Source organism: Papaver somniferum, chromosome 3 (assembly GCF_003573695.1).
Source record: "Papaver somniferum cultivar HN1 chromosome 3, ASM357369v1, whole genome shotgun sequence".
In the NCBI taxonomy this organism is placed as follows: Eukaryota; Viridiplantae; Streptophyta; class Magnoliopsida; order Ranunculales; family Papaveraceae; genus Papaver; species Papaver somniferum.
Genome location: NC_039360.1, coordinates 56,576,958 through 56,604,101, shown reverse-complemented (window position 1 = coordinate 56,604,101; position 27,144 = coordinate 56,576,958). Strand labels below are relative to the sequence as shown.

Here is a 27,144-nt window from a genome sequence, read left to right as displayed (position 1 = left end):
ATGCTAGACCACGCTAATCTACGTGTCGTCCTACATTATAAAGGTACAAGCCTAGCTGTGCACTGTGCAGCACTTCTGGCTTTTGCGCGTTACTTTGTATCCAGCCAGGATCCATGTCGAAGAGAGTGTAATGATAAGTTTGTAGTGCAAGATCTAGGTAAATTATATTTTATCGGACCAAATGATAGGACTTTGAGTGCGCAGGAGGGAGCCACTGCGGATGCTCTATCACATCATTTAGCATTATTATACCCTTGATCAAATGATTTCAGGGTAAGATTTCCGACATAAAAGGGGTCTAAAAGAGATGGAAAATCGTGTTTTGAGTTCTGTTCAGAGAAAAGTAAAAATAAACTATGAGTGAAGTGATTCGAAATTTATATTTGAGGTACAGAGATGAACATGCATTTTTTAGGATGGCTTTATGTCGATCATGATAAGCATCCGCATAGAGATGCTAATATAGTTGTGAGAATAATTCTCTGTATCTTCATTGATAGGCCAAAGCCTGATTTATACATGTTTACACAATTACATAAGGCAAATAAAAAATACACCTAACAATTAGATGAGGCAAATAAAAGATACACCTAACAATATCTAGGATATATACAGAAAGAATATATATGCAGTTACAACCAAATAACAAACACAATAATGTCAAGATATATCATATCTTGACCATATCTTAACACACCTCCTCAGACTCAAGGTGGTGGAGTACACATCTTGAGTCTGGAAATTAAGAATCGAAGACGAGCTGTAGAGTGAGTCTTGGTGAAAAGATCAACCACTTGAAATTCTGATTTAACATGCGGAAGAGTGATTGTACCTTTCTTGAAATGATGGCGAGTAAAATGACAATCTATCTCTATATGTTTTGTACGCTCATGAAAGACATCATTGTGTGTAATTTGAATAGCAGCCTTGTTATCACAATATAGTGGTGTAGGAGCAGAAATTAGAACTCCCATATCACGAAGTAGCCACCGTAACCAAATGAGTTCAGATGTGGTGTGAGCAAGTGCTCTATACTCTGCTTCAGCACTTGAACGAGAAACCACACTTTGTTTCTTACTTCTCCATGAAATCAACGAGTCTCCCAAGAACACACAATAGCCTGTAATAGATTTTCTATCTGTAATATCCCCAGCCCAATCGGAATCTGAGTAAGCTTGAAGAGTGAGATCAGACTTTGATAAGAAACACAGACCTTGATATATCTTAGAATTCTGAGAACAGCTGCATAATGAGTAGACCTTGGAGCATACATAAACTGACTGACTATGTGAACTGCATGACTTATGTCTGGTCTCGTAATGGTCAAGTAATTTAGAATCCCTACTAGTTGACGATACAGTGTTGGATTAGACAATAGAGTCTCATCTGTAGGACTGTATTTTACATTCAATTCAAGAGGTGTGTCAGTTACCTTATTGTCAGATAACCCTGCACGCTGTAGAATCTCAGATGCATATTTGACTTGTGATACGAAATAACCAGTGGGTGACATGCCAACTTCAATGCCAAGAAAGTAACTTAAAGATCCAAGATCTTTCATCTTAAAACAATCACTGAGATATGATTTGAGTTCAGTAATACCTGTAGATCACTGCCAGTAATAACCATGTCGTCAACATACAAGAGAAGAATGACAATTCCTTTTTCTGACGATCTGACAAACATAGCTGAATCACAGAAGCTTTGTGTAAATCCATACTGGAGAATTGCATTGCTAAACTTCTCAAACCAAGCACGAGGTGCTTGTTTGAGTCCATATAATGCCCGTCGAAGCTTACATACTTGATTAGGTTCATGAGGCAAACCAGGAGGAGGTTGCATGTAAACCTCTTCTTGTAACTCACGATGAAGAAATGCGTTTTCCACGTCCATTTGATGAAGCCCCCATTGTCGTGTTGCAGCAACAACAAGTAATGTACAAACTGTAACCATTCTGGCCACTAGTGCAAATGTTTCTTCATAGTCAACACCATACTCTTGTGTATAACCTTTTGCAACAACTCGTGATTTACATCGTTAAAACTCACCATCTGAATTGGTCTTAACTTTATAGACCCATCTGCTTCCAACAACTGATTTTCCAGGAGGAAGGTCCACCATTTCCCATGTGCCTTCCTCTGCATGTGCTTCCAATTCATCATCCATTGAATCTTGCCATTCTGGAATGACTGCAGCTTCTCTGTATGTTTTTGGTTCATAAAATGACAAAATAGTAGACACGGAACAGTTATAGTCTGCATACTTAGCTGGTGGTCTTCGATTCCGAGGTGGCAAAGAATTTTCTTCAGAATCAGGATCTCATTCCTGAGTTGCACTGTTAGGTTGAGTCGTAGAGTGGTCTTGGTCATCCGTATTTGGTGGATCAACAACTAGAGGAGATGGACTTTCAGGAGTAGATATAGGAAAAGTGTTAGGATTGGATTCACTAGGAAATGGATCAGAATAAGTGAAAGACTCAAAAGATGATGATTTGCTGCTTGGAAGTGACCAGAATGAAACTTTCTCCCAGAATGTGACATGACGAGAGACACGAAGCTTTCTATTAACTGGATCATAACAACGGTACCCTTTTTGTTCAATACCATAACCAAGGAAGACACACAAGACATTCTTTTGACCAAGTTTATGACGTTCACGTTCTGGAAGGAGTACAAAACAAGTCGAACCAAAGACTCGAAGCTCAGAATAGTTTGGTTTCTTACCATATAGACGCTCATAATGTGACATTCCTCCTATGATAGTTGTTGGGACTCTATTGATGGTGTAGACTGCAGTAAGGACTGATTCTCCCCAGAAATTTGAAGGAACTGAGCCAGAAATTAACTGAGTTCTAGCTGTCTCTATAATATGACGGTGTTTACGTTCTGCAACTCCATTTTGTTATGGAGTTTCAGTACATGACAGTTGAAGAATGGTGCCTTGGGTTTTAAGAAAATTTGAATGGATTGGAAATATATTCCCCTCCTTGATCAGCACGAAAAACTTTGATCACTTTACCAAACTGAGTTTTTATCATGGTTGAGAAATCAACATATAACTTAAGAAAATCTGCTCTAGAGCTGAATAGATATACCCATGTATAACGCGAATAATCATCAATAAAACTGACATAATACAAAGCACCTCCCTTTGACATAATTGGAGATTTACCCCCAGACATCAGAATGTATAAAAGCAAAAGGTTCAGTTGAGACAGAAGTGCTAAGATTAAAAGAAAGAGCTGGTTGTTTTGCCAGTTTACAAGAGATGCAATTTGGTTCTTTATCTAACCGAGTATCTCCTAGTAAACTCTTATTGATCATATATGAAAGACGGGAAAAGGAAACATGACCTAACCTAGAATGCCAAGACATGAAGGGAGATATTGACACAGGTGCAGTGGGAGTAGCAGCTACGACATGACTTTTAGATTCCGCTGAGAGAGCAAGAGATTGAAGGAGATACAACCGACCAACTCTAAGGCCTATCCCAACTAGCTTCCCGGTTTTGAGATCTTGTATAGCACAACCAAAAGGAAAACAATATGTGTTATAACCTTGATCACACAGTTGACCAACGATAATAAGATTCATTGTAATATTTGGAACAAGAAGCACATCTGGTACACATAAGTTATTTGAATTGTTGACCAAGCCTATATGACTTGCAGTTACTGTTGATCCATCAGCAGTATGAATCTTAGGGGTGATGACAGGATGAAGACTTTCAAAAAACTTTTGATTAAAAGTCATATGGTTTGATGCTCCTGAGTCGAGAAACCATTCTGTTGAATAAATACCTGAGGAGATAGAGAATGCAGATGCAGCTGTAGGGTTGTTACCAATTGAGAGTGCTTGTTTAATCATCTCTTGAATATCAACAAGGTTTGGTGATGAACCACCACCAGGTACAACTAATGCAGATGAGGTTGTCGATGTTGCATATGGATCTGTTGCAGATGAAACTGGAGCTGCCTTAAATCTGGTAGGTGTATTGAATTTGTTTCCTCCATTAGCATTGATCCTTCTCATGTTTCTTGAGTTTGGTGAGGTGCAGAATCTAGATGAGTGACCAAATTCCTTACAGTACCCACACTGTGTTGTGGATGTGTCAGGTATTGTGGCAGCAGGTGATGTATTAGCCGATGGGAGATTTCAGTTCCTTGCCAAGTGTCCAAAGGTCTTGCAGTTATGACACTGTACTTGAGACATATCACGTTGCACTTGAGAATTTGAGTTTCTTGGAAAATTGTTAGGGATGGATCGTGAGGGCACAACAAATACTCCTGATATCTCCGGTGTGATTCTTTTCCTTGTTTCTTTTGTAATAAGTTCAGACAAAGCAACTTCCACCGTGGGAAGAGGTGAACGATGAAGGACTGATGCCCTAACAGACTCAAACTCATCACGCAAATCCATTAGAAACTGAACTAAACGTGTTTCCTCTCTATACTTCTGCCACAATTCCAAATCTACGGTCCATATTGGTTCCATGAGTGCTAATTGATTTCAGATTAAAGACATCTCAAAATGAAAAACAGAAATAGAATGATCATGCGATTGTTTCATAGATCTAATATCTTGTTCGAGTTTATACCTCTGAGCAAAGTTGATTTGGGTGTACCTTTTTGAAAGAAAATCCCATGCATCTTTGTCTACCTCAAAACTTGTGAGTTGCATGCTTATGGAATGAATGACAGTGTTTCCAATCCAAGTGAGAATCCTGTGATTGTTAATCTCCCATTCTTCTTTTGGATCCTTTTTCTGTGTTTCATTTTCTTTCCCTTTTTCAACAGAACTTCTTGTTGTAGGTTTCTTTTCTATACCATCGACATACTTCCACATACTATTTCCTTTAAGAAAACTCCTCATGAGGAATGACTAGTGATTGTAATTGGTTCCATCAAAACGGACAGTGATAGGTTGAGAATCTTCTCTTGACATGATTACTATGTTTTCTCTGGGTTGTATTTTCTCTGGATTGTATTGCAGCGGAAACTTGTTCTCAAATCTTTCCTAGCTCTGATGCCATGATAAACATGAGCATAGAGATTCTAATGTAGTTGTGAGAATAATTCTCTGTATCTTCATTGATATGCAAAAGCCTGATTTATACATGTTTACACAACTAGATAAGGAAAATAATAGATACACCTAACAACTTGATAAGGCAAATAAAAGATACACCTAACAACTAGATAAGGCAAATAAAAGATACACCTAAAAATATCTAGAATATATACAGAAAGAATATATATGCAGTTACAACCAAATAACAAACACAATAATGTCAAGATATATCATATCTTGACCATATCTTAACAAATTAAACACATGTTCAAAAAAGAAAACGAAACAAACAACCAAACAAATTTGGGATACATTTCCTAGTTAAGGAGGACCGAAATATAAATATTGTTGTGCAAACTAAAATTACTAGAAGCATTCGTCCATAAAAAGGAATAAAAAATGCAAAGAAAAGGCACAAATTTCAAACCTTCAACAAAAATAAGAAAAAACAAAATTAAAAAAGAGATATAATTCATCCGTAAACTTACCCTAATAGGTTAATTCGAACAAATTCTCTGTTTTGACATTAGTATTTTTCTTGTTGGATAATACGAAATAGGTTGAAAACCATCTAGAGAGGAATAACTTGACGTTGCTCTTTATAGAGTATCCTCCACCACCATAGTTTTTCACACTAGCGACGATGGAACGTTGAATAGTCATCATACTTTTAATCTGTCTACATGGTTAGAATCATAATTCTATTAGTATCGCACCTGTAATCGTGTAAAATGTCTAAGAGGAGATTGGATATCTGATTCCGGATCCCTATGTATAAACTCCATCTTCATCCTCATAGAGATCTGACCAATGAGTCCATTTTCAAAATATTCTGATAAACAATATTTATATTCTTATTTCCTAAGCTTCAGGTGTCATTTTAATTCAGAGAAATAATTAGGTTTGTGTTTGGTCATTCAATTTCCTTATGCATCTTAAATGATCATATCTTTTTCTTGCTCGCTTTTGCAGAATTTGTTGCTTTTACTATTATTGGAACACATTACAGAACGCCTGCAATATTTTTCAACTTTTTAGCTACGCTCTTCACTATATAATGTCAAGCCATTTTTTTACCATTGACTATCTAGGTTAATATTAAAAATCCCAAACACGATCGTAGGCTTCTGTCTCTCCCCTTTTCTCTCAGAAACCCAGGGAAAAAAAACTACTTTCTTCAGATTTTAGATCCTTGATCTACTCGGTTTTGGTTTGATTTTTCAAATCTACCGGGAAGATCGAGTTTGTTTACTTGTATAGATTTATCTTCCAATAAAATAAATTGTTTTTAAACAATTTTTATGATATCTTATCGGTCTGATGGTTTCACAATACTATCAGGATTTGTCTTTTTATTGTCTTATTAGGTTTTTCTGGTGGATTTACATTATCATCAGGTATGAAAACGATCTACTTCATCAAATATGGAGATCGTTTGTGAAGAAATTAACTTGGGCGTATTACTTTCCTTTTATGGAAGCATCTAATATCCATGATGATCAGGAAACAAAATAGTTTGAAACCATTATAAGGATATCCAATCCTTCAACGGGCTGCAGAAGTTTAATTCGATTTTCATATCTTGTGTCTTTAAGTTTCAAATGTAAATCATGTATTATCTGTGTTTTCCTGTTTCTTGATGTAATTGATCATGATCAACCAGGAGGGTGTGTCTATCAAACATCACTTCTATGTAATCCGTCAAACCTCAATTTGAATGAGGTAGTCAATAAATAAAATTTAGGGGCGTTTCAAAGCCCTTTTTTCCTTCAAAAAAAAAATCTAGGTTAATATTAACTTTTTGTTAGGCATCTTATTTTTAACTCCTCGACGATATTATATCCACATTCACCAACACCATGGTGAATTACCTTGCAATTTGAGAAAATACCAGGTGATTTTTCATAATCAAAGTAAGTCATGAAGGTTAAACTGTCAAGCTCAGCCAAATATTCATCACGAATAGGTTGTGATAAGTCCATTAAAGCTCTTGTGAAACAACCATACATATCATTGATTGTAGCTTATAAAATAACATGGGTGTACCATTTCACTAGTATGGTCTCACGCAAAGTAATTTGCCGGTAATAAAGACTTACTTTGTATAAACGTACGAAAATGGTCCAGCAATTGACGTTGTGGTGATGGATTAGAATCCACCCCCATTTCTGCTAATGAACGATTTACGGCTTCAAAAAGTAACCACTTAGAGATCTGACCTTGCTTAGGTCTTCAATTTAGTAATATTGAAGTGATAAATGTTACATTCCATGGGCCTAACTAACCTCGAAAACTGGCTTACAAGGGTAGGGTTGTCCAAGGCATATACACTTCACAAATTCAGGGAATCTAGGTGATGTGGGACTGTACTTAGCACCCCCTCACACAAAGTTGGGTGCCAAAAAATACCCTTATTGGGTCACATAAGGAAGAAGGGAAGAGAAAAAATAATACCCTTAGAGGGTCACAAACACAAACAATCTCTTAACGGACAAAACAATGTCCACACACCACCTACACACCTTCTCGAAAACCGGCTTACAAGGTTAGGGTTTCACAAGGAAAATACACTTCAGAAATCCAGGGAATCTAGGCGATATGGGACTATACTTACAATAATAACCTTTACCCAATGAAGAAATACCCCGACGAATGATGCAATTTTCACAACTTTCAACTTCTTTGAAAACTCATCTTCTGAAATCCTAATGAAGAGTTGTTTCCCTTTGATACAAGGTTTGGATGGTGGAGATAGAAGTAAACTCGAAGTTGAGTTTTATCATTGAAGCATCATTGTCATTACGTTTTGAAATTGAAAATATTTAAGAAATTTTAGGGATATCGGAAACACATATTAGGGTTTTTGGAGGTATAACAGGATAAAGAAATTGTCTCTGATAGTTGTCCTAAATTGATCCTTTTCCATATAAAACAACGCCCACATGTCAAAAATTATTTTTCGTTACTTTGTCAAGTGATTCTCTACCGTTGTTGTATTATTTTTGGTTGATGTATCATGCAACAACCTATTTAGACTATTGACTATGATATGGAGTCACACTCCATATCATTGGAAACGAGTTTGTATGGGATTAAAGAAAATAAAAGTGTCACTGCAGAAGATAGTGTTTATTAACCTAAATGTCGCTCTCTCTACTACCTAGGTTTTATTGTTTGATTTTCCAATAATAAAACTACGCATATATTAAAAATATTATTTGTATACTCAACGATGGAGATAATGTCTCCATTTCCTACGTATTTGAGAAATGGTTTGGACAGTAACAATGAGTGTCGTCCCTTCTGATACGATATTGTCTCCACTATGTTGAATGTTCTTTTTCTCACCACATCAACTGAAATAATGGTCGAAAACCGAGTGGGGTTTTGGGGAGCCAATCCCCAAACGTTTTTGATCCAACTAGTTTGCTGGCCGAAAAGCAACTACTCTTTCTAACGACCCTTGTTCATTACACAAAAGTAAAATGTGAAACTAATTCAAACAATTGTCAACCAAATTAGCATATTTATATTTTCATCCTGCATTTGTGCATTGCGACCTTAACCCGTACTGAGTTTTTGCTTCGAATTCAATCTTTTTCTACTGCATGTTGTTATATCATAAAATGATGTCCTTTCGATATATTTTACCGTTTTTTCTATTTGATTTGATATTTTTACTGTCTAATCATGATTGTTTTCGTATTGACAAATGTGAAATTATATCAAACAAATTCTTTGTCAGAAATACAGGGTTGTGTTGAGTGTCACATGTCCATTCAAAGTTGTTTCATACTCCTAAACTAGCGCCTTAAGCTATACACCGTGATATGCAATCTATATATTTGTTATATCAAGAAGTGGTGGGTCCCACACAAAAATTACAAGCTCCCTCTCCTACAACAGTGACGAACCTCTAATAACTTGAGCGTCGTTCTGCTCATAGCAGATCAAACTTCAACTCAGGCTTGTGCTAACCTTTTCCCACCATTTTTTTTCTAAGTTTTCTGGTTCTAATTTTTTATTTTAGGTTTTCAGTGTTTATTCATCATATTTTAAGGGTTCGTTTAAGTATTGACTATTGACTGATTTGTGAAGGTTTGACGCTTTTTTTCCCCTGATGAACTGAAGAGATCAAGGCACCTAATCCTTTTCAAAAAAGGTTTATAACCAAGCCACAACAACATCATAATTTCCGGAAACTCAGAGCAGATCGAGAGCTGCATCTGCTTTCAGCTTTGTTTCTGTTATAAATTTACAAATGTTAATCTTAATGTTGTACCTTTTGTTTCCTTGTGTATTGTTTGTGTCTTTCTCTAGTTGGTCATAATTAGAGTGCAACATTGGTAGCTAGTATTAAAATAATGACGGTATGCAGGGGTCTTAATTTTCACGGCAAGTACAAAGCTTTGAACTTGCCACGTCAACTCAAAACCATGTGATCCTCCCTATAACTTCGATTGTTTGGGTTGTTATTTGTGAACGAATGGATGTTTTCATTGGATCATTTAGAAATATTTGTACTGAGTTGTGGATCATGCTTCAACGATCCAAGCTCACCGGTAAGTATACATGGAGGGTTTGTTATTACTATTGTTTGATGGCTCGGTCTATCACTGAATTGCGGTTACGAGATTCTGGTCCTATTTAATGATAAGTCTTGTATGTTCTAGTTTTATTTCTTTCATGTAACTTCGTGGAGATTCCCTGTTTATCTATTAAAAAAGATATTATGAGTTTTCGTGTATGTTTGTTTTTAAGTTATAATATTACTTTTGGCCCTCCTGGGAATTACTTTCGTAAAATACATAACTTGTTTCTTATACATCAACGAAGAAGCACAAACTAGAGCAGTTTGGGATGTGCTAAAAAGGATAGTGAAGTTGTATCTCACTCATGTCATCATGTAGAGTGATGCTAAAGAGTTGGCTTAACCAATTTTTAGAAGTTTTATTTTAAAGCAATCAACATATGAATGCTCTTCGTAAAGATATTTCATTTTTCATCTTTTCAACCTAGAAACTGTAACAATCTTGCGCGTACCTAGGCAAACTGGGCCAAAGTAACTAATAGTTATATGTTTAGATCTAGTCCTCTTATCCGGCGCTTGTCAACTGTTGAGGCAAATTCTTAGCTTTGACCTTTCACTATAAAATAAAATAAAAATTCATACACCAGACGGAAGCACGTCTAATTGATGAGCGACTGGATAACGCTGATGCGGACACAGTAACGCTGACACTACGCAATATGGACGCGGACGCGAATAAGTTCTCAAAAACTAGGATGCAGATACATTATGAAACTAATGATATTTTTTATTAAAATGTATAATGAATGTAATTTGTCAACAATGCTAATAAGAGATTTCCTATATAATAAATTTAGACATTTTTGGTAGACATTCATATTAAAATAGTGTATCATATATGTGTGTAATATCACCGACGTGTCAGAAACACGAAAACATGCGTGTCCTGATGTCGAACGCAAGTCTGACGCAAACATGTGACCACTTTAGGCGCCTCCGAGATACTCATATAGTCATATGAGCTGTATATGGAAATGGATTTAAATGTACGTATTTGGATTTGATTCGTGGTGTACGAAGCAATTTCGAGTGAAATGTGACCTAAATACCTAATCCTAGAGTAGGTAACAGTTTCTAGTACGAAGTACCTTTACCTCCATATTGGACATTGGCCTTACAGCTCATCGTACGACAGAATTTATGAACATCATTAAAAAACAAATCTGCTTTTCACACCCGTACAGGGTACATCAAGCTGCAGCCAACGTTCCATAATTGAATCAAACAGTGTGAACGGTGTTTAGTCAATTCAATCATCAGAGAGTGTCTACTTTCCCTAGTATGTACACTGTTCTTTTCCCTGAGATGTAAAATCATCGACCTAGCATTACATATTACTGTCAGGAGTATAAAGACGAAGCCAAGAGCACGGCACAATTATCAAGTTAATGTAATTAAGGTTTCAAATTTTCAATTAGATTTGGTGTGTAGTGTGTACTTCACTGGATTCTCTCTCCGTACTTGGAGTTTAATTCACTTTCCTTTTTGCTTCTTGAACTTTCATCTGTACGCCCAAGTGCAGGGATAATTCTGGGGTTGCGCATTGTTTAGCTTTGAGCAAAGCAAACTACACTATTTGGTAGCAACATGTAGATGTTCACAATCAGTTGGATTATATTTCTCACATAGCTGTTTGTCGATCAAAATAAATAGCATAATCTTAGAATTTTTGCATGAACGGTTTTCTGGGGACTACGCAAAAATGGTGGGGGACTACTCTCCATTTTTTTGGGTGGATATTAGAAGTAATAATGAGTCACGCCTTATCTAACTTTTCTTCTAATACCAAACTTGTCCTTGATAATTAAATTAGTGTAATGATTAGTGAGTTAATTAATGATGGGTGAGATTAAATTAATAATTTGATTTTTTTCAAAAAAAGAATTATAGAGAGGGAGAAGAAGAAGATGAAGATGATAATGAAGATGAGGGTTTTGCAAGAAAAAAATTTAGATCTTTTTCTTTAAGAGGCACAACAAGAGTATGATGTTTTGGGTACTCACGGATACTTCAAATTTAGTTAATGGTGCTTGAATTGGACAAAACATTCCTAAAAATGAACAATTTATAAATTGATTTCGGTTTCGTTAACAAAGTTCGGTTACAACATTTGAAGAACAGAAAGCCGAACTCATTCTGCAAGTGTAGTTCGGTTAATGTTTCTAAAAACACAGGTAGCCGAACTCAGCTTTAATGGAGTTTTTTCTTTCAGAGAAAAGTTCGGTTAGGAGAAAAAAATTGCGACGTAACCGAACTAAAAGTTCGGCTGGGAAAATAAAATGAAAAATTTGCGACGTAACCAAACTCAATATATAGGTTTTCAGAGAAAAGTTCGGTTAGGAGAAAAAAATTGCGACGTAACCGAACTAAAAGTTCGGCTGGGAAAATAAAATGAAAAATTTGCGACGTAACCGAACTCAATATATAGGTTTTCAGAGAAAAGTTCGGTTAAGAAAAAAAATTGCGACGTAACCAAACTTTTCTCTGAAAGAAAAAACCTTCATTAAAGTTGAGTTCGGCTAGTTCGACAAAGTTTTTCAGATAATTCCTATCCGAACTTTTATCTGCAACTTCCATTTTCAACTCATTTTGATGATAACTTCTCATTTTTTTTCAAAGGAAAACGAATGAAAAGTAATGTGTTTATTATAATTTTGATTTTGTTTTGTTAATGATTTAAATTAAGCTATATATAGAGGTGGCAGTGGTGGTGATTTGAGGTGGTCGGTGGTGGTGGTAGATGGTGGTTGGTGGTGGTGAGCGGCGGTGGTGATGGTAGAGGTGGTTATATATATAGGTGGTGGTGGTGTTGGGAGGAGGTGATTATATATAGGTGAAGGATAGGTTAGTCATTTCCATATTTTAGGACACCCTTTATAAGTATAGGTAGACATTCCTATCACAAAGTAGTCCCATCATTTTTGAGTAGTCCCCAAAAATGGTTCTTTTGCATCCCCTTGCCACATGATAAGGCCCACTGGTCCAGTTTGCAAAAACACAAAGAAGGTCGGGAGGAGACATTACCCAACTCCTGAAGCAGAACATGCAAAATTAAAGGCCAACGCGCTTCGTACTTTTTAGTACAACCACTGAACACGGAAAAATACAGGCCAGATCTCTTCTTTCCTATTTATAGTTAGCAGCTCATCAGAGTGACTTTTCCTTTTGTTGATACGGGTACTGTAGGGTCAATGTTTTTAATTACTCTTTTTAATCAGACACTATTTTATGGCCATGTTCTTCGCCTTTGTAAGGTAGTTGACACTAGACATGGGTCTTCCCTTTCGTGAGGAAATCAATCTTCTTATAAAAAAATGTTTTAAACAAAGAAGAGCTCAACAAAGAAAATGTGCAAGTGCAACTACCAATTGCTAATGCTAGCTAATCGAGAGTTGAAAACAGTGCATGGGGAACCGTAAATTGTACAACTACCTGCCTCCAATTTGGTTCACGTGACGTTACGCACGTTAGAAACTTGGAATATTTAACATTCAAGGGAATCTCCTCCTCGTAAAATAAAAAACTTAAGTTGAGTAATTAGGTTGTACATTTTTAGGCTAATGAAAGATTGGAAGGAATCATTTCCCAACTCCCATGATAAATAAAGGCAGTAAATTTACTAATTTGTGTGTAGTTTACTTAACTAAGTCAAGAGATTAATGAATAGATTTTTCAGCAAATATACTGTTTCACGATTCCCAGGGTATATAGTATACTCCATTATGGTTTCACAAGTCGAGATTAACAAATAATTTCCATGCAAAAATATACTAGTGATAAATGCTTCTATAATGGTAATTTTCTCAGGCAAGGTGTGATGTCTGACATAATGAGATATATTCTACCCATCTTTTTACCTACTTTTATCGATTGCTGGTCAGATTGTCAAATTCATCACTTTGACATTGCCTTGGTAATTTGTTATTGCCATAGAAGTCAACAAGATTTTTTCTATGAAAAACATTTCTTGACATCATAGAATAAGGTTACAAGTAGTAAAGCCATACTCAAATACTCTATCACAGAGTAAATGGGATATTGGAAAACGTTTCGAATAATGTAGATATCCGGTTAAATCGGAATGGAGGTAATAATTGGACTAAGATTTCATCATTTGATTTATGGGAAAAAACAAAAAGATGATTATGAATAAAAGATAGTGTGATGCCCATCATCTTGATAAATGATAACTTCGAAAAACAATAAGATTCTTAGATCTCTTTTATTGATAACCGGTTCCAAAATTTTCAAAAGTGAATCGAAATAATTTTTCGCCATTACATATCCAAAATTAGGAAGCCGTGAAGTCAAGGAGGAACACTACAAAACGTAGATATGACCGCTATGAAAGCGGAAAAAAGAAAGATATAACAACCAACAAACCACACAACACCTTCAAACTTATCTACAAAAGCAGAATAATAAACAAAATGAGACCTGCTCGAATCTAACTTCTTTTCTGGAGAGGTTAGATCTGAACAGAGAGGTATGATGGCTTGAGAAAGAAAAAAATCTAAGTTTAATTTGTAGACGTCGACAAGATTATAAGAAAACAACTTAGTCAATTAAAATTAGGCAAATATAGGTTTTCATGTGAGATTTTAAATTATCTTTACTCTAGGAAGTTAAAAACGTAAACCAACAAAACATACCAAAAAATTATTATTTTAAGGAGTCAAAGTAAATTACAAATAAGAGATTGTACGCCCTAGTTTATGGCCAAAAAAATATCTCTTAATCTCAGAGAGACGGTTCAATTGAGAAACTCCCCGAGATATTACCGAGAGGGCGAAGATCTTAGTGACCGAGAGGTAATAAAAGAATTTATTTGTAGTCCCTAAAAAACCAACCTTTTCTTTATCTTGTTGTGAATCATATATTACAATTGGCGAGTTCAATTTATTCTAAAATCCCTAGCATCTTCATCCATTGCTTGAATAAGTGGTATAAAATTTGGAAACAAGGACTCCAATATTTCAGCGAGAACCTCACCAAGATTAACTTCCAAAATGTCTCGATCCCAGACGAATCGAGATCGAGATACAAAATTCACTATATAGAAATAGCGCATCGATTGATGTAAGAATTGCATGCCAAATTTGCCGTCGGGTGCCTTTATTTTTGACGTAGATGTCTTTTTAGTAACATGGCAAAGGTCACCTAAGGCTGAAATCTGAGGTGGAAATTCAAGTATGTAATAATTTTTAAAATTAAAACTATTAACTACTTTTTTTTTTGCTTACTTTTTCAATAAATAGTTGCTCCTTGATCAAAATAATAATAAAATAAATCTAACAAAAATATAAAGATTCTTGATTGATATTGTAATATTTTTCAGTCTTTCACAATATAGGGTATTGTAAATCTCGTACTCGTGATTAAGAGGTTAAAATTAACAAAAATGATCCATAAACCGAGAATTTGAACATCACCAAAATTGATTCTTTATAAAGAATTTTCTGTGAAAGATGGTTCTATTAGATCAATAATATTCAATTTGACTAAATGTTATTTTTTTTTCTTTATTAGGTATAAATTGGACAAAATATTTAGTTGGTATATCTAAAAAGATTCAAACGTGAATGGTAGGCTTACTTCAACTTTGCATTCGATGTATATATACTTGGACAATCAACATATTCCGATTCACTCAGATCTAAATAGTAATTATATGCTCGCTTAATTACAAGAATAGCAAAAACATCAAAATGTCAGATAATCAAACCCCTAATACAAATAATGATATCAATTACAATAAGATTCCAATGAGAATGAGCAATAAACCGCAAAGATACTCAATTTATGTTTATATATAAGGGACAGACAATGGTTTATTCCGGAAACAATTCCGACCATTGAATCCGATTGTATTCTTCTTCAATAAGAGATGCTTCCAAAAGAAAGAAGTACTTCCATAAACTTATACATCCACACGAATTCGGATGCCCTAAATCTCCTGGGTATTGAAACAAAATGATATCATGATGAATCTTTGGTATTTTTGAATCGAGAATAGCAAGCCGCGAACCAACCATTAAAGTTTGAAGAACTCGCCCCACGATGACGAAGAAAAATATCCCCAAAAGGACGAAGAAACATGTCGAAAGACACCAAAACCGACGCAAAAACATCTTATTCGATTAACTATTATCTAAAGCTTTAAAATAAAAAAAAATCTTTGGCCAGATCTGGTCACAAATGATCAAATCTAAGTAAGAATGATACAAAGTCTATAGCTTTTTTGTGTTTTGGTTGCTGCTTACCATATAGTGTTTAAACAACACATAGTTTATTCAACCAAATATGAATGATGCTTTGGACCTTCAAAATAACCGAGCATAAATTAAATTGATTATAATGACTGTTTTTCACGAAACAAATACCTTTGAATAGTCATGGCGGTGTAGCTTGATTGTGAGTGCCATCGTTATGCTCTTATAGATCACGACGTTTTATAGCAAGTAACAACCATTTTTATGGTCGTTTTCACGTTATAACTTCCATTTATGAGTATTTTCCAAGTGATTAACTTTATGCTTGTTTATCCTAAAAAATATTTTAATATGTAGTTTTTAGGATAGTATTTAAATTACACTTGCCATTATCGGGATGAAACCAAAATTTTTTGCTCGGAGGGACAAATATGCAGTATGCGAGGTAGTAGCACTGTATAAATTGGCTCAAATTTGTTAGGCGTTTATTATTTTAATATTTTGGTTCAAAGGGTGTTATTAAGATACAAATAAGTTGTAAGACGTTTTAATTAATGGATTGGTTTAATAATTTCTAACATTTTCATTTCGTCCTTGCATAATTTTGATATTCCCGAATTTTCGCGGGTTGCTAGTAGTTTTCAGAACAAATAGAAATTTTCATAAAAACACTATAGCCTAAGCCTATTTAAGTAATTTTTTTAAATCTAAAGAGAGAATGACATTTACGTGAAAACTCATACTGTATATTCTAAATTATTTTTTTTAAAAAGACAAGTATCCCCGTTAGTAATCTTCATGTCTTTAGACGGTTGTGAGCAAGGTTGTGAAATCGTAAATCGTGGAGCGAATCGTTTTATAATTTTGAGAATCGATTCATATTTTAAAGCGTAAATTGAAGATTCACGGTCGACTATGAGTCGTATTTATTTTTGTGAACTATATGGAGTATTTAGCAAAGATCATATTTTCTTGCCAAGTTTTGGTACATGAACTTGTATATATGAATAAATTTCGTTAAGAATCAGAAAATAGCAAAGTGGAACATTGGTTGGAAAACACTCGTATGACATTGAAGGTCTTGAGTTCAAAAATGTTCGAATCTCTCTAAGTTTTCATTTTTGAAAATGCGTCTCGCTTCGTAATGAAGTCAAGAATCATAGTCAAAGAAGTCTGACTATACGATTCACAGCAACAACGATTTAAAGGTGTGATTTTAAAAACCATGGTTATGAGCATGTGAAATTATTTAGTTTCATTTGTTATTTTATTTTTCTAAAAGTCATGATTAAGATTTTAAGACAAATTATTAAATTTTCTAAATTTAATATGGTAAAAAAAATTACAAGTTTTTATAGAATTCTTTTCACATTTTCACGACCATTAAAATCAACACACACGATTTTTAATTTTAATATAATTGTTTTTACTATATTTAATAGATAGATATAAATTTATAATAGTCACGCCGTATTTCAAATATTGGATTTGGATAAAATAGATCGATGCATTCTGTATTTATGGATGAAAAAGGAGAAATTTTTTGATGGAGGCGTTTTTTGAAGGGGACATGGGGGATAAATGATATGTTGACACGTGCATTTGATATTAATGAATTATGTTTCCAAAAATACCAACACCAATTAAGAAAACAATTTTTTTCTCTAAAATTACACTTATTTTAAATTTTTGAAAACATAATTCAGTAATATCAAATACACGTGTCAACATATCATTTGTCTCCCAAATCCCAATCCCCCTTCAAAAAACGCCCCCCATCAAAATGGGGAGTGACCTTTTCCAAAAGAAAAAGCAAAAAGAAATTGGAATACAAGTGTTTCCAGTAATTCCAACTTGTATCACGAATCTTCCCTTCAGCCCGTAGGCCCGTATCCAGCGTGTTTCTACGTCGACAGATTTGATAAAATGAGAATACACAACTGTTATCTTTTGACCAATGTGCCTTAAACTACTTCGTGATAGCCCGCGTGTGAAATCTTGGTGTGGAATCTCATAATAGTAGATAATCACTGGCACGATCGTAGCAATCCAGCCCATACTCGTTTGTCTATTCTCTTTTCTTTTTTACGCATATAAAACATCGTTGTGATGTTATGTACGAAAACGCGTTCCTTGATGCAAGATATCTGTTTAGATATAGATAAAAAATAGTGGGCATGGAGAGATATTTTACCTAGTTTAATTGGGGGCCATAACTTCCAATTGGGGGCCATGGAATTTTGTTTGCCCCCCAAAATTTTCAGGAGTGTAAATATCGCAATACAAATATACTATTTTACCCTTCATTAATTGAAAATCAGTTTCACTATTTAACTACCCTAATTAAGGCCCCTAATCTATATGCCCTAATTAAATCAAAGAGAAAATCAGTTTCTCTTTTATCTTCATCTTCCTCTCCTCCCTTTCTCTTCTCCACCTCCACCATTAACGACTCCACCTCCACCGAGGAAAATTCTTCGAACCGATTCATCGCGTAATCGTCGATGATAAAACTTTGATCGACGATTAACTTCTTCTACAAATATGGCTAAAACAAAGCAAACCGCTCACAAAGCATTCAAATTCCTAATCTTGTAGATGCGGTGAATGCAAAGGTGTACGTGCGAAGAGCTCCTGAAGCAAGCAAATCGAAACCCAAAAAGGGAACGACTCCAATTAGAGGGTACGTGAACTTAAACCCACCTCCTATTCGATGTTTTGGTTGTTTTTTGATTGTGTAACCGAGATTGGTAACTGAAAAATAGAAGTTACAGAGTGAGAGTCGTTAGCATCGAAGAAATAATACCCTAACGACTCTTACATTGCATACTTTTTCTATGAAAAATCGTTAACCTGTTAGTGTAAATATGACGATCCTTGTTCTGCTACTTCGACCTTTTGTGCCCTAGAATAGAGTCGTCGCCATATTAGGTTGAAGATGACAACTGTAGTTTGACGACCCCAAATTAGTGCATAACGACTCTGGGTTGAACTTGAACTTCCTTCTGCTGGAGAAAACGATAGAGTCGTCAGTAGTATATAATCCCTAGACTAGAGTCGTTAGTAATCTATAATCCCTAGAGTCGTCATCTCTTTTAAAGGGTCGGCAGTTACTTGTTTGACGACCCAAGTTTAATCTTTAACGACCCTTTAAGGACCAAAATCATCCTCACTGTCCAATTTTTGCAAAGAGTCGTTACCTTATAAATTAGAGTCGTTACTTTGTAATGAAGAGTCGTTATTTTGTTAGAGCATATCATTGACGACTCTTTAACTGATAGAGATAAAGTTGATGTCTTATAAAAAAAAATTTCGTGTTTGGAATGTAGTGACAAGAAAACGAAATATAAGGTTGAAATCACGATAACTCCTCCTTCGAAACCTCCCCGCAACGATAAATACTTACTTGCCGGTCCATTGCGCGGAAGAAGGCCGAGTGAGGTATCATTTTCTATCACCAAACCAAGAGACAAAGGTAATGAGTTTTCCGATTCGTCAGAATCAGACACTCCTGTTGTTTCAGCTAACACTAGTGCTGAAGAAGAAGATGAACAAGAAGAAAAGCAAGTAGAGGAGGAACAGGGTGTAGAACATGAGATACAAGAAGAAGAGATTCAAGAAGAAGAAGAGGAACAAGAAGAAGAGCAAGAAGAGGAGGAAGAGGGTGAAGGTAATGGTAGTGGTGATGATGAGGATGATGGTAATGAGGAGGAACAACATAAAGGTAATAATGGCGGTGATGATAATGATGATGAGGAGGAAGATAATGAAGGTAATGATGATAAAAAGGATGAAGGTGGTGATGATGGTAAAACCACTGTTGAGGATGATGAAGAGAATGCAAAGGCGAAAAAGCCGGTAAAGAGGGTTAAGAAGGATGGAACAGATATTGCACCCAGTGCGAGACACGTTCCCGCTACTTATTTGATGTTGCCTCCTCTTCGAGGTGGTAAACTTAGAGGAGAACCTAGAGATGGGGGCAAAGTTCTATTTGGATATCCTGGATCGTGGGCTCATTGCATTAGTGAGACAATCGTAAGAATCCCAAATTTGCTTGCTATTTGATTAGTTGGTGTTAACTTGTTTATGTTTTGTTTTTTAAATACGTGTTTGTTTATGTTTTGTAGGATCATAAGGATGCCGCACGTCTTTTCCGGCACCAATCTTCTTTCAAGAAAATGGAGTTGTGGCCGCTAGAAGGTGAATGTGCAAGAGTTAGAGATTTGGTTGAAAACTCAGGTTTGTACAATGTCGTTTTGAACTCTGTGATTGCGTATGACAAGGTCGCAGTATCTGGTTTCTGTGAAAGGTATCACGCTGAAGTCGACACATTCCAACTTCCTTTTGGTGAGATGGCGATAACTCATGATGACGCAGAACAAATATTAGGGTTGCAGGTCGAAAGCAAATCAACCGGTGAGAAGTTCAAGAGAAGGTCTAGTTGGGAAGACATCTATACATAGACCAAGAACTTGTTTGGCTGGGATTCCGAGAATATTAATGGGCTTTTCGAGAAGGGACCTAAGTACCCGAAAAAAGAGTTCAAACTTGCAGATATTAGGAACATGTTTTTTGGGACAGAAAAGAAGGAAAAAGAAGGAGGTCTCTCTGATATGGAATGTCGCTATGCGGCGGCTGGGTATTTGTTGTATGTCCTTGCGTCGGTTATATTTCCTGACAGCAAAGGTAACCGGGTGAGCGCCAACCTTCTTCAGCTTTTGGATCCCTTGGAAGATGTGAGCAAGTACTCTTGGGGGACTGCCATAATTGCACACCTGAATGGTCAGCTTTCTCAGGGATCTCGCAAACTAACTTCTCAAATTAATGGGAATTTGGCTCTAATCCAGGTATTTGGATTGATGAAAGTTTTCTTATTTTTGTACATTTTAAAAATTTAATTATTTATGTTTATTTCATTGGTTGCTATAGGTGTGGATTTATGATCATTTCCCATCATTGATCAAAGATAATGAAGATGTGGAACTCAACCCACAATGGAGCAGAGGTAGTCCAACGGGAACCAAATACTTGTTCACTGGTTCTCAAGATAGGGAACAAACTGATGCGTTGATATAAATGCGTCAAAAACTTGACAACATCACGGCTAAAGAGGTAGTCTTCAATCCGTACAAGAACAATAGAGTTGGCGCAATGGAAGATGTCGTGTATTACCATGGCCCTTTGTTTCATCCTAACGGTTTTTCAATGTACAATCCGATAAGAATCCTGCGTCAACTTGGTTTTATTCAAGATTCACCCGATGAGGATTATGTACCTCCGTTCAAGCACAAGTTGGAAAAGTGCGAGGCTGACGAAGCGGGTATAAAGGTGGCTTATGAACCTAAAGTTGATGTCAAGCATTGTAATTATAGACACTCCAGGCTTGTAGACATCTCATGGTGGGTGCATGCAGATGAAGGTCATGAGGCAACACCGGATTACGTCGAATGGTATGAAGGCTTCTCCCATGGTAGGGTGATATGGGTGGATCCTACTCCGGGTAGGAGGACCAACAGAGCATCCACCTCTTCTTCTTCTCAAGTCGACAGTAGAGATGCTACTTCCATTCTGACACTAGTGGTGAGTATTTAATTTTGTAATTGTGTTATTCATCTACATATAAGAGAGTTAATGTGAAATTGTTTTTGAATGCATATAGAGGGAGCGAATGAAGCTTCTTGTCAAGGCTTTTTGTTGCTCGGCTGAAAAAGGGGAAGTGATGGATCCTGCGAAGCAATGTCGGTACGCAGATTACTACACGCACATTGAAAATCCCAATGCAAAGAAGATGTTCAAGGAGTTGGCTAAGGAAGGTAAGAGGATCCGGAAATCACGTAGCCAAAGAGCACAAGAAGTTTATGAGCATGGCCAAAGTAGCCAACATCATGATAAACATCCCTCAGAGGTACAAGAAATTACTAGAGAAGATGCTGGTTCCCCAGAGGGTGCTCCTCTTAAGAAAAGCCGGAGAATTAGCAGGTCAGGGAGGCAGTAAGGTGGTGGTCGAGGTCGAGATGGTCGACTTCAACTTATGCTAATTTTACTTTATGAATTGAATTTAAGTGTGTGTTGAAACAACTTATGTGTTTGGTTTGGAGTCTTTGTTTCGAGTACTTTTATGTTTGGTAACTCCTGTGTTTGTTGCAAATACTATGTTTTGAAGTATGCTCGTTAGAACCATGTAGTACTCCAATGCAGACAACATTTCCCTTCCTCATACCAAGGGTCGTCATCTTCGTTTCATAGTACTTTGATGACCCTAATTATATTTACCACTTCAACACACAGAGTCGTTAATATCCCCAAATAGAGATCTAACGACAATTTTCCCCAAAACATCCAGGAGATGGAAAGAATATTTATGGATAGAGTCGTCAGTGTTTATAATGAAATCAATGACGACCCTTGGTTAACAAAATATATCCAGGAGGTTTGAATTTATTTGGCTAGAGTCGTTAGATTTTTCATGTCAATAACGACTGTTTGTTGGATTTAGGAGTCGTTACTCTGCTATGGATACCTGTGACGACTCGCATTTTGAAACTAGAAAGGATTTTGATTTCGTTAGGAAAATAACATTACATCTATCTCGTATTGCATAAGATTTAACATGGGTATTCTTGAAGTTGATGCATCAAATGGTCGTCAACGTTGTATATTTTTTATGGTGAATGGAACTTAGTTTCCCCATTACGTATTGTCCATAACCCATCGAAACGTTCCAGCTGAAATTAAACGAGGAATGTTATAACTTTGAAGCATGACAAAAGTATAAATATTAACGGAATACTCACTTTTTCCTTAAGATGAGCTCTTTGATGGCGAAGTAGATCCCAACGGTATGTTATTTTGAAATTGAAAATAAGGGTCGTTAGTTTTGTTTTTACACAAGATGACGACTCTGGAGATAACCAGAATCGTCACTGTTTTACTAAAACTGATAACGCCTCTTTATGAAAACATTACTTGTTATTGTTATTTCCGGTGCGAAATTTAACTACCATTGCGGCTTCGATGTGATGAAACTGCTCTCCTCTCCATTTGGTATATTCTTTTTGGGACGCACGTCTATCGCCTTTATGCCTCACGATAAACTCGTTGTACTTGTTGCACAATCTCATAACGTGAATTGTCCTATCACGAATGTGGGACGGTTCATAATCATAGCGTAGATGCGCGTGGGAATTAAGGAAAGGACCGCAACCAACGTTTATCCAAAATTTCCATTCATCTTTTGCATCTTCGTCAAGATCTTTTACGCTGTAATAGTTTTTAACCCATTAGGTCTCTTCCTCGACTTGCTTGAATACTTCCCGGAGATGCGCTTGTTCTTTTCCCCGTTTTTCAGCCTGGCGCATCTCTAATTCTTCCTTTGTAGGATATGGCGTAACGACTCTTGGTTTTTTGCATCTTCTAAGTATGCTTTCAATTGATGAAGGAGTTTCCATTAAAAAAAAGCTTTCATGAGGTTGTTTTCAATTGATTTTGCACCTTGATATGTTCTTCTACTTATAGAATAATTTGTAACGACTATTTTTTATGGGAAAACGTGTATAGAAAAAGAGTCGTTGGGGTTTTTTGCAAACAGTCGTCATTGTATACACTATCAATATGACGAATGTTGTATAATCCACTACAGTCGTTTAGGTATCTGAAAATACCAATGACGACCCTATGTTGGGAAAACATCCAGGAGACAACCTAATTTGGGCCATTAGAGTCGTTAGGGTATCTGAAAATACCAATGACGACCCTATGTTGGGAAAACATCCAGGAGACAACCTAATTTGGGGCATTAGAGTCATTAGGGTATCTGAAAATACCAATGACGACCCTATGTTGGGAAAACATCCATAAGTTTAACTGATTTTTAAGCCGCAAGATAAAACGCATTGTATTCATTAGGCATTCTTCAAAATACAAATATTAGGGTTCAAGATACAACCATTATCAAAAAGTATGCTTAAAAATGCAATGCATAGTTTTGAATGTACATCTTGTCTCACGATTCATCGCCCATATCTAAGTAAACCGGGGTTGGGTCCATAGCATTCCAATGGTTCATTCCATACTCGTACTGATTTGTCCACTCCTTGGTGTAGTCTCCCCAATCACCATAGGCCACCCGTGGTAAAGGACATTCTTCGGAAATCTTCAAACCTATGTAATGGTTATTGTTGACATGTGCCATTACAATTCTTCTTTTCTTTATCGCCGCGTCGCACCGAGTTCTTGAGGGTACGTACATACAAGACGCTCCGGGGAAGCCTTTGCTGGATACAATTACCACACAAGTGAATGTGTCCGCTAAGATTTGACCACCAAAAGGCATTTGCATCCAAAACTTATAACCGGCCTTTTTTGACCCCGTCCTCCATTTCACGTTACAAACCAACTCCCTAAACTTCATTTCCCTCTCTTTTGGATCTCTTTCCATGAGCATTGTCAAATACAGTTGTTTGTCATGAACAAGATTTTCTGCCATTTTTTTCCTTGCATATTGGATTTGGGTGAGCTTAAGTTCGTCGGCCTCGTTGAAATGCCCTAATTGTTCCGTTGCAACATGGTAACCACAATTTCCATCGCCGTCAACGTCGTCGGTGGATATAAGGTGATCCAAGATGACGTGAGGAAGTTGATCGGTGTACTCTTTATACAAAGTATAAGTAACACGATGTTGTCTTCCTTGAGAATCTCTAGGGGTGCGCGGATTTCCCTTAATTCCGCTTATGGTCACCATTCCGCTAGTTTGGCTTTTCTGGGTACCGACCACATGCTATTTAACATCCATGTCTTCCATTCGTTTCACTTCTGTTTCACTTTGGGTCAAATCATCCTTTTTTGGTCGACCCTTTGCCTTGGAGAGGAGAGACTTCTCATACTCTATATATTCCGCCTGGACATAATCATGACGTGACGGGTCACTTTTGCAACTCTTGGCCGCCTTCACGGTTTCTCTAAATGATTTTTTTGTTGTTGGTCTGCCCGCCTTCACGGTTACTCCCAAGCTCTTACGGGCAGCCAGCCACAAATTAGAAACCAATATTTGTCTTCCTTCACAATGCGCTTTTTGATATTTCTCACTGATATACTTTCCAATCTCAAGGTCTCCAAATTGTTCATCAACGGCTCCTGTGGGATTAGGGGTGAATGAAAGTTGCTTCCAAAAAGGATCGATATCTTCAATAGGAATGAGCGACTTGTAACCACCAAGATTATGTCTACATGGGAGGCCAAGCCACGTCTCAGTTGTACAATTACAGTTCATCACTTTTTCCACTTGAAGCTTTCGCTCGAAATCTGTGAAGTTCAGCCATTATATGCTTCATTGCCCACCATGACACTTGGTGCGAAACCCCGAGTAGCAATTGTTTGTCTTCCAGGTATTGCTTCAAAAAACGGTCCTTACTTTACTCCATCTGAGTCACTATCTTTTTAAGATCATCCTGGGCGTGCTCATGAATAGCTTCATGTACAGTAACTACCCCACTAGTGTTTTCTCGAAGAATTTTCTTCAAACGTCCATGGGACTGCTCTGCGATACTGGTGGACTCATTTTGGTAGTGTTTGTACTTATTGGTCCATGCATAAACAAACTTCTCCTTCCAAGGATTCAACCAGGTATCTTGGCAATAGTCGACCACCTTCTTATAATCCGTACTCCAAACATCGATGAACTTTTGCAAATTTGCATAGTACTTTACTTCGGTCTTCGAATGGGCCAAAAGGTCCCAATCTTTGCAGAAATCCTCCCATACATCCCCCTCTTCATCAAATTTTTCCTTGGATTTCTTTTTCTCTTCCGCTATCTCTTTTTTTGAAAGTTTACTAAGACGCTCGTCTTCTTCCTTGGAACGTTGATTACCCTTTCGAGGTTTGATCTTTTGGATTTGATTCTTGCAATTATTAAAAAGATTCTTTTGGATGTGCCACGTACAAAGAAAATGTTGAGCAAGGGGAAAACTTGACGAACGACACTCATGACTGCAAAATCTCTATCCGTAAATATAACCTGCGGTGTCTCTTCACCACGGTAAATCAACCTAACTTGTTCCAAAGCCCAAACATAGTCTTCTATTTCTTCCTTTTCCATAGAGCACCATGCCACGGTGAATGATTGCTTATCCGAAGTATGACTAGCCACGTTCAACAACGGCATGTTATACTTGTTGTTTTTATAGGTGCAATCTATGAACAAGACCTGGTAAAAGCACTGTGCCAAATCCATCATCCTAGGATGGGCAAGAAAAATATGAGTCACTTTGTCGCCCGGACCGACCCTTGTTTGCATGGCATAGTTATGTTTTTCTGCCAACCACTCTGATGTTTCATAATTAATCTACCATCCCATTCAGTTCTCTTGATCGTTTCTTTGGCAGCGTAGATTGTGGAAAGAATAGACAAGTTTGACTTATCTTCCGCCTTTATTGCATTTAGAATCTTAAGGGGCCTACATCGCTTCATCTGCCGAACTTTTTCCATTTGATGTGGTTTCAATCGGGCATATGTTGGGTGCCCTAAAAGAGTACTAGGTGGAGGATGGTTGTGACGACCATCCGGAATACTATACATCCACCATAGTAGAGTTTCGGGATGCCTTTTGAAAACAATCCTGAAGGGGCATTTTATCTTCTTCGACGAAGTTTTGTAGACCCTCGTCGTCTTCTTACATACTTGTAGTTCTTCCCTTTGTGACTTTCTTCCTTATCCCCCGCTCTCTCGCATATCATGTACATTTACTTACAATCAACGTGTTTGCTTTGAACAATTACGCACAAATTCTCTTTTGCCTTGGAAATAATCCATTCCATGACCCCAACCTTTGTTTTCCACATCTACATTAAACAAATAACACGTTCATTATAAAACACTAATTAAACAATTTTCGTATGGATATACATTGACTCAAACAATAAAAACGTACCAAATCGGTCATATATGCTTGGGAGGTATCCGGGCCGACAGTGTCGAGGGGTTCAGGTTGAGAGCTCACCCGTACAACCAACTACAAAAAAAGAACAACAAAATCAGTATAGGGTCGTCACTCTGTAAGATGTTAATATGACGACCCAGACAGTCGTCAGCATAATATACAGGTGAACGACTCTTTGAGTCGTCACCCAGATTTTCTGTAGACCAACGACCCTTTTCTCGATGTATGGCGGCTCTTTTTTATAAAGTGACGACTCTACATTGATAGATATAACCAACTCTGCCCAGTTTTCACCTTGAATCGTCACCTTGTATACATATAAAATAACGACTCTACGAG

The 27,144-nt window shown here is 36.7% G+C and overlaps 1 protein-coding gene across 1 annotated transcript; it reads left to right on the top strand.

The window, feature by feature from the left end:
* The first annotated feature begins 20,396 nt into the window (after positions 1-20,396).
* On the top strand, positions 20,397-21,106 carry LOC113362262 (protein MAINTENANCE OF MERISTEMS-like). Its single transcript, XM_026605188.1, has 2 exons — positions 20,397-20,719; positions 20,802-21,106. Exons 1-2 carry the CDS (start codon positions 20,438-20,440, stop codon positions 20,946-20,948), a joined length of 429 nt encoding a protein of 142 aa, XP_026460973.1. The 5' UTR covers positions 20,397-20,437; the 3' UTR covers positions 20,949-21,106.
* Positions 21,107-27,144: the final 6,038 nt, after the last annotated feature.

Excerpts from the sequence above, each read along its gene's own strand:
- LOC113362262 (XM_026605188.1), top strand. The coding sequence starts at position 20,438 with ATGTTTTTTGGGACAGAAAAGAAGGAAAAAGAAGGAGGTCTCTCTGAT. Across the intron at positions 20,720-20,801 it reads GGAATTTGGCTCTAATCCAG|GTGTGGATTTATGATCATTT; the intron begins GTATTTGGATTG and ends TGGTTGCTATAG.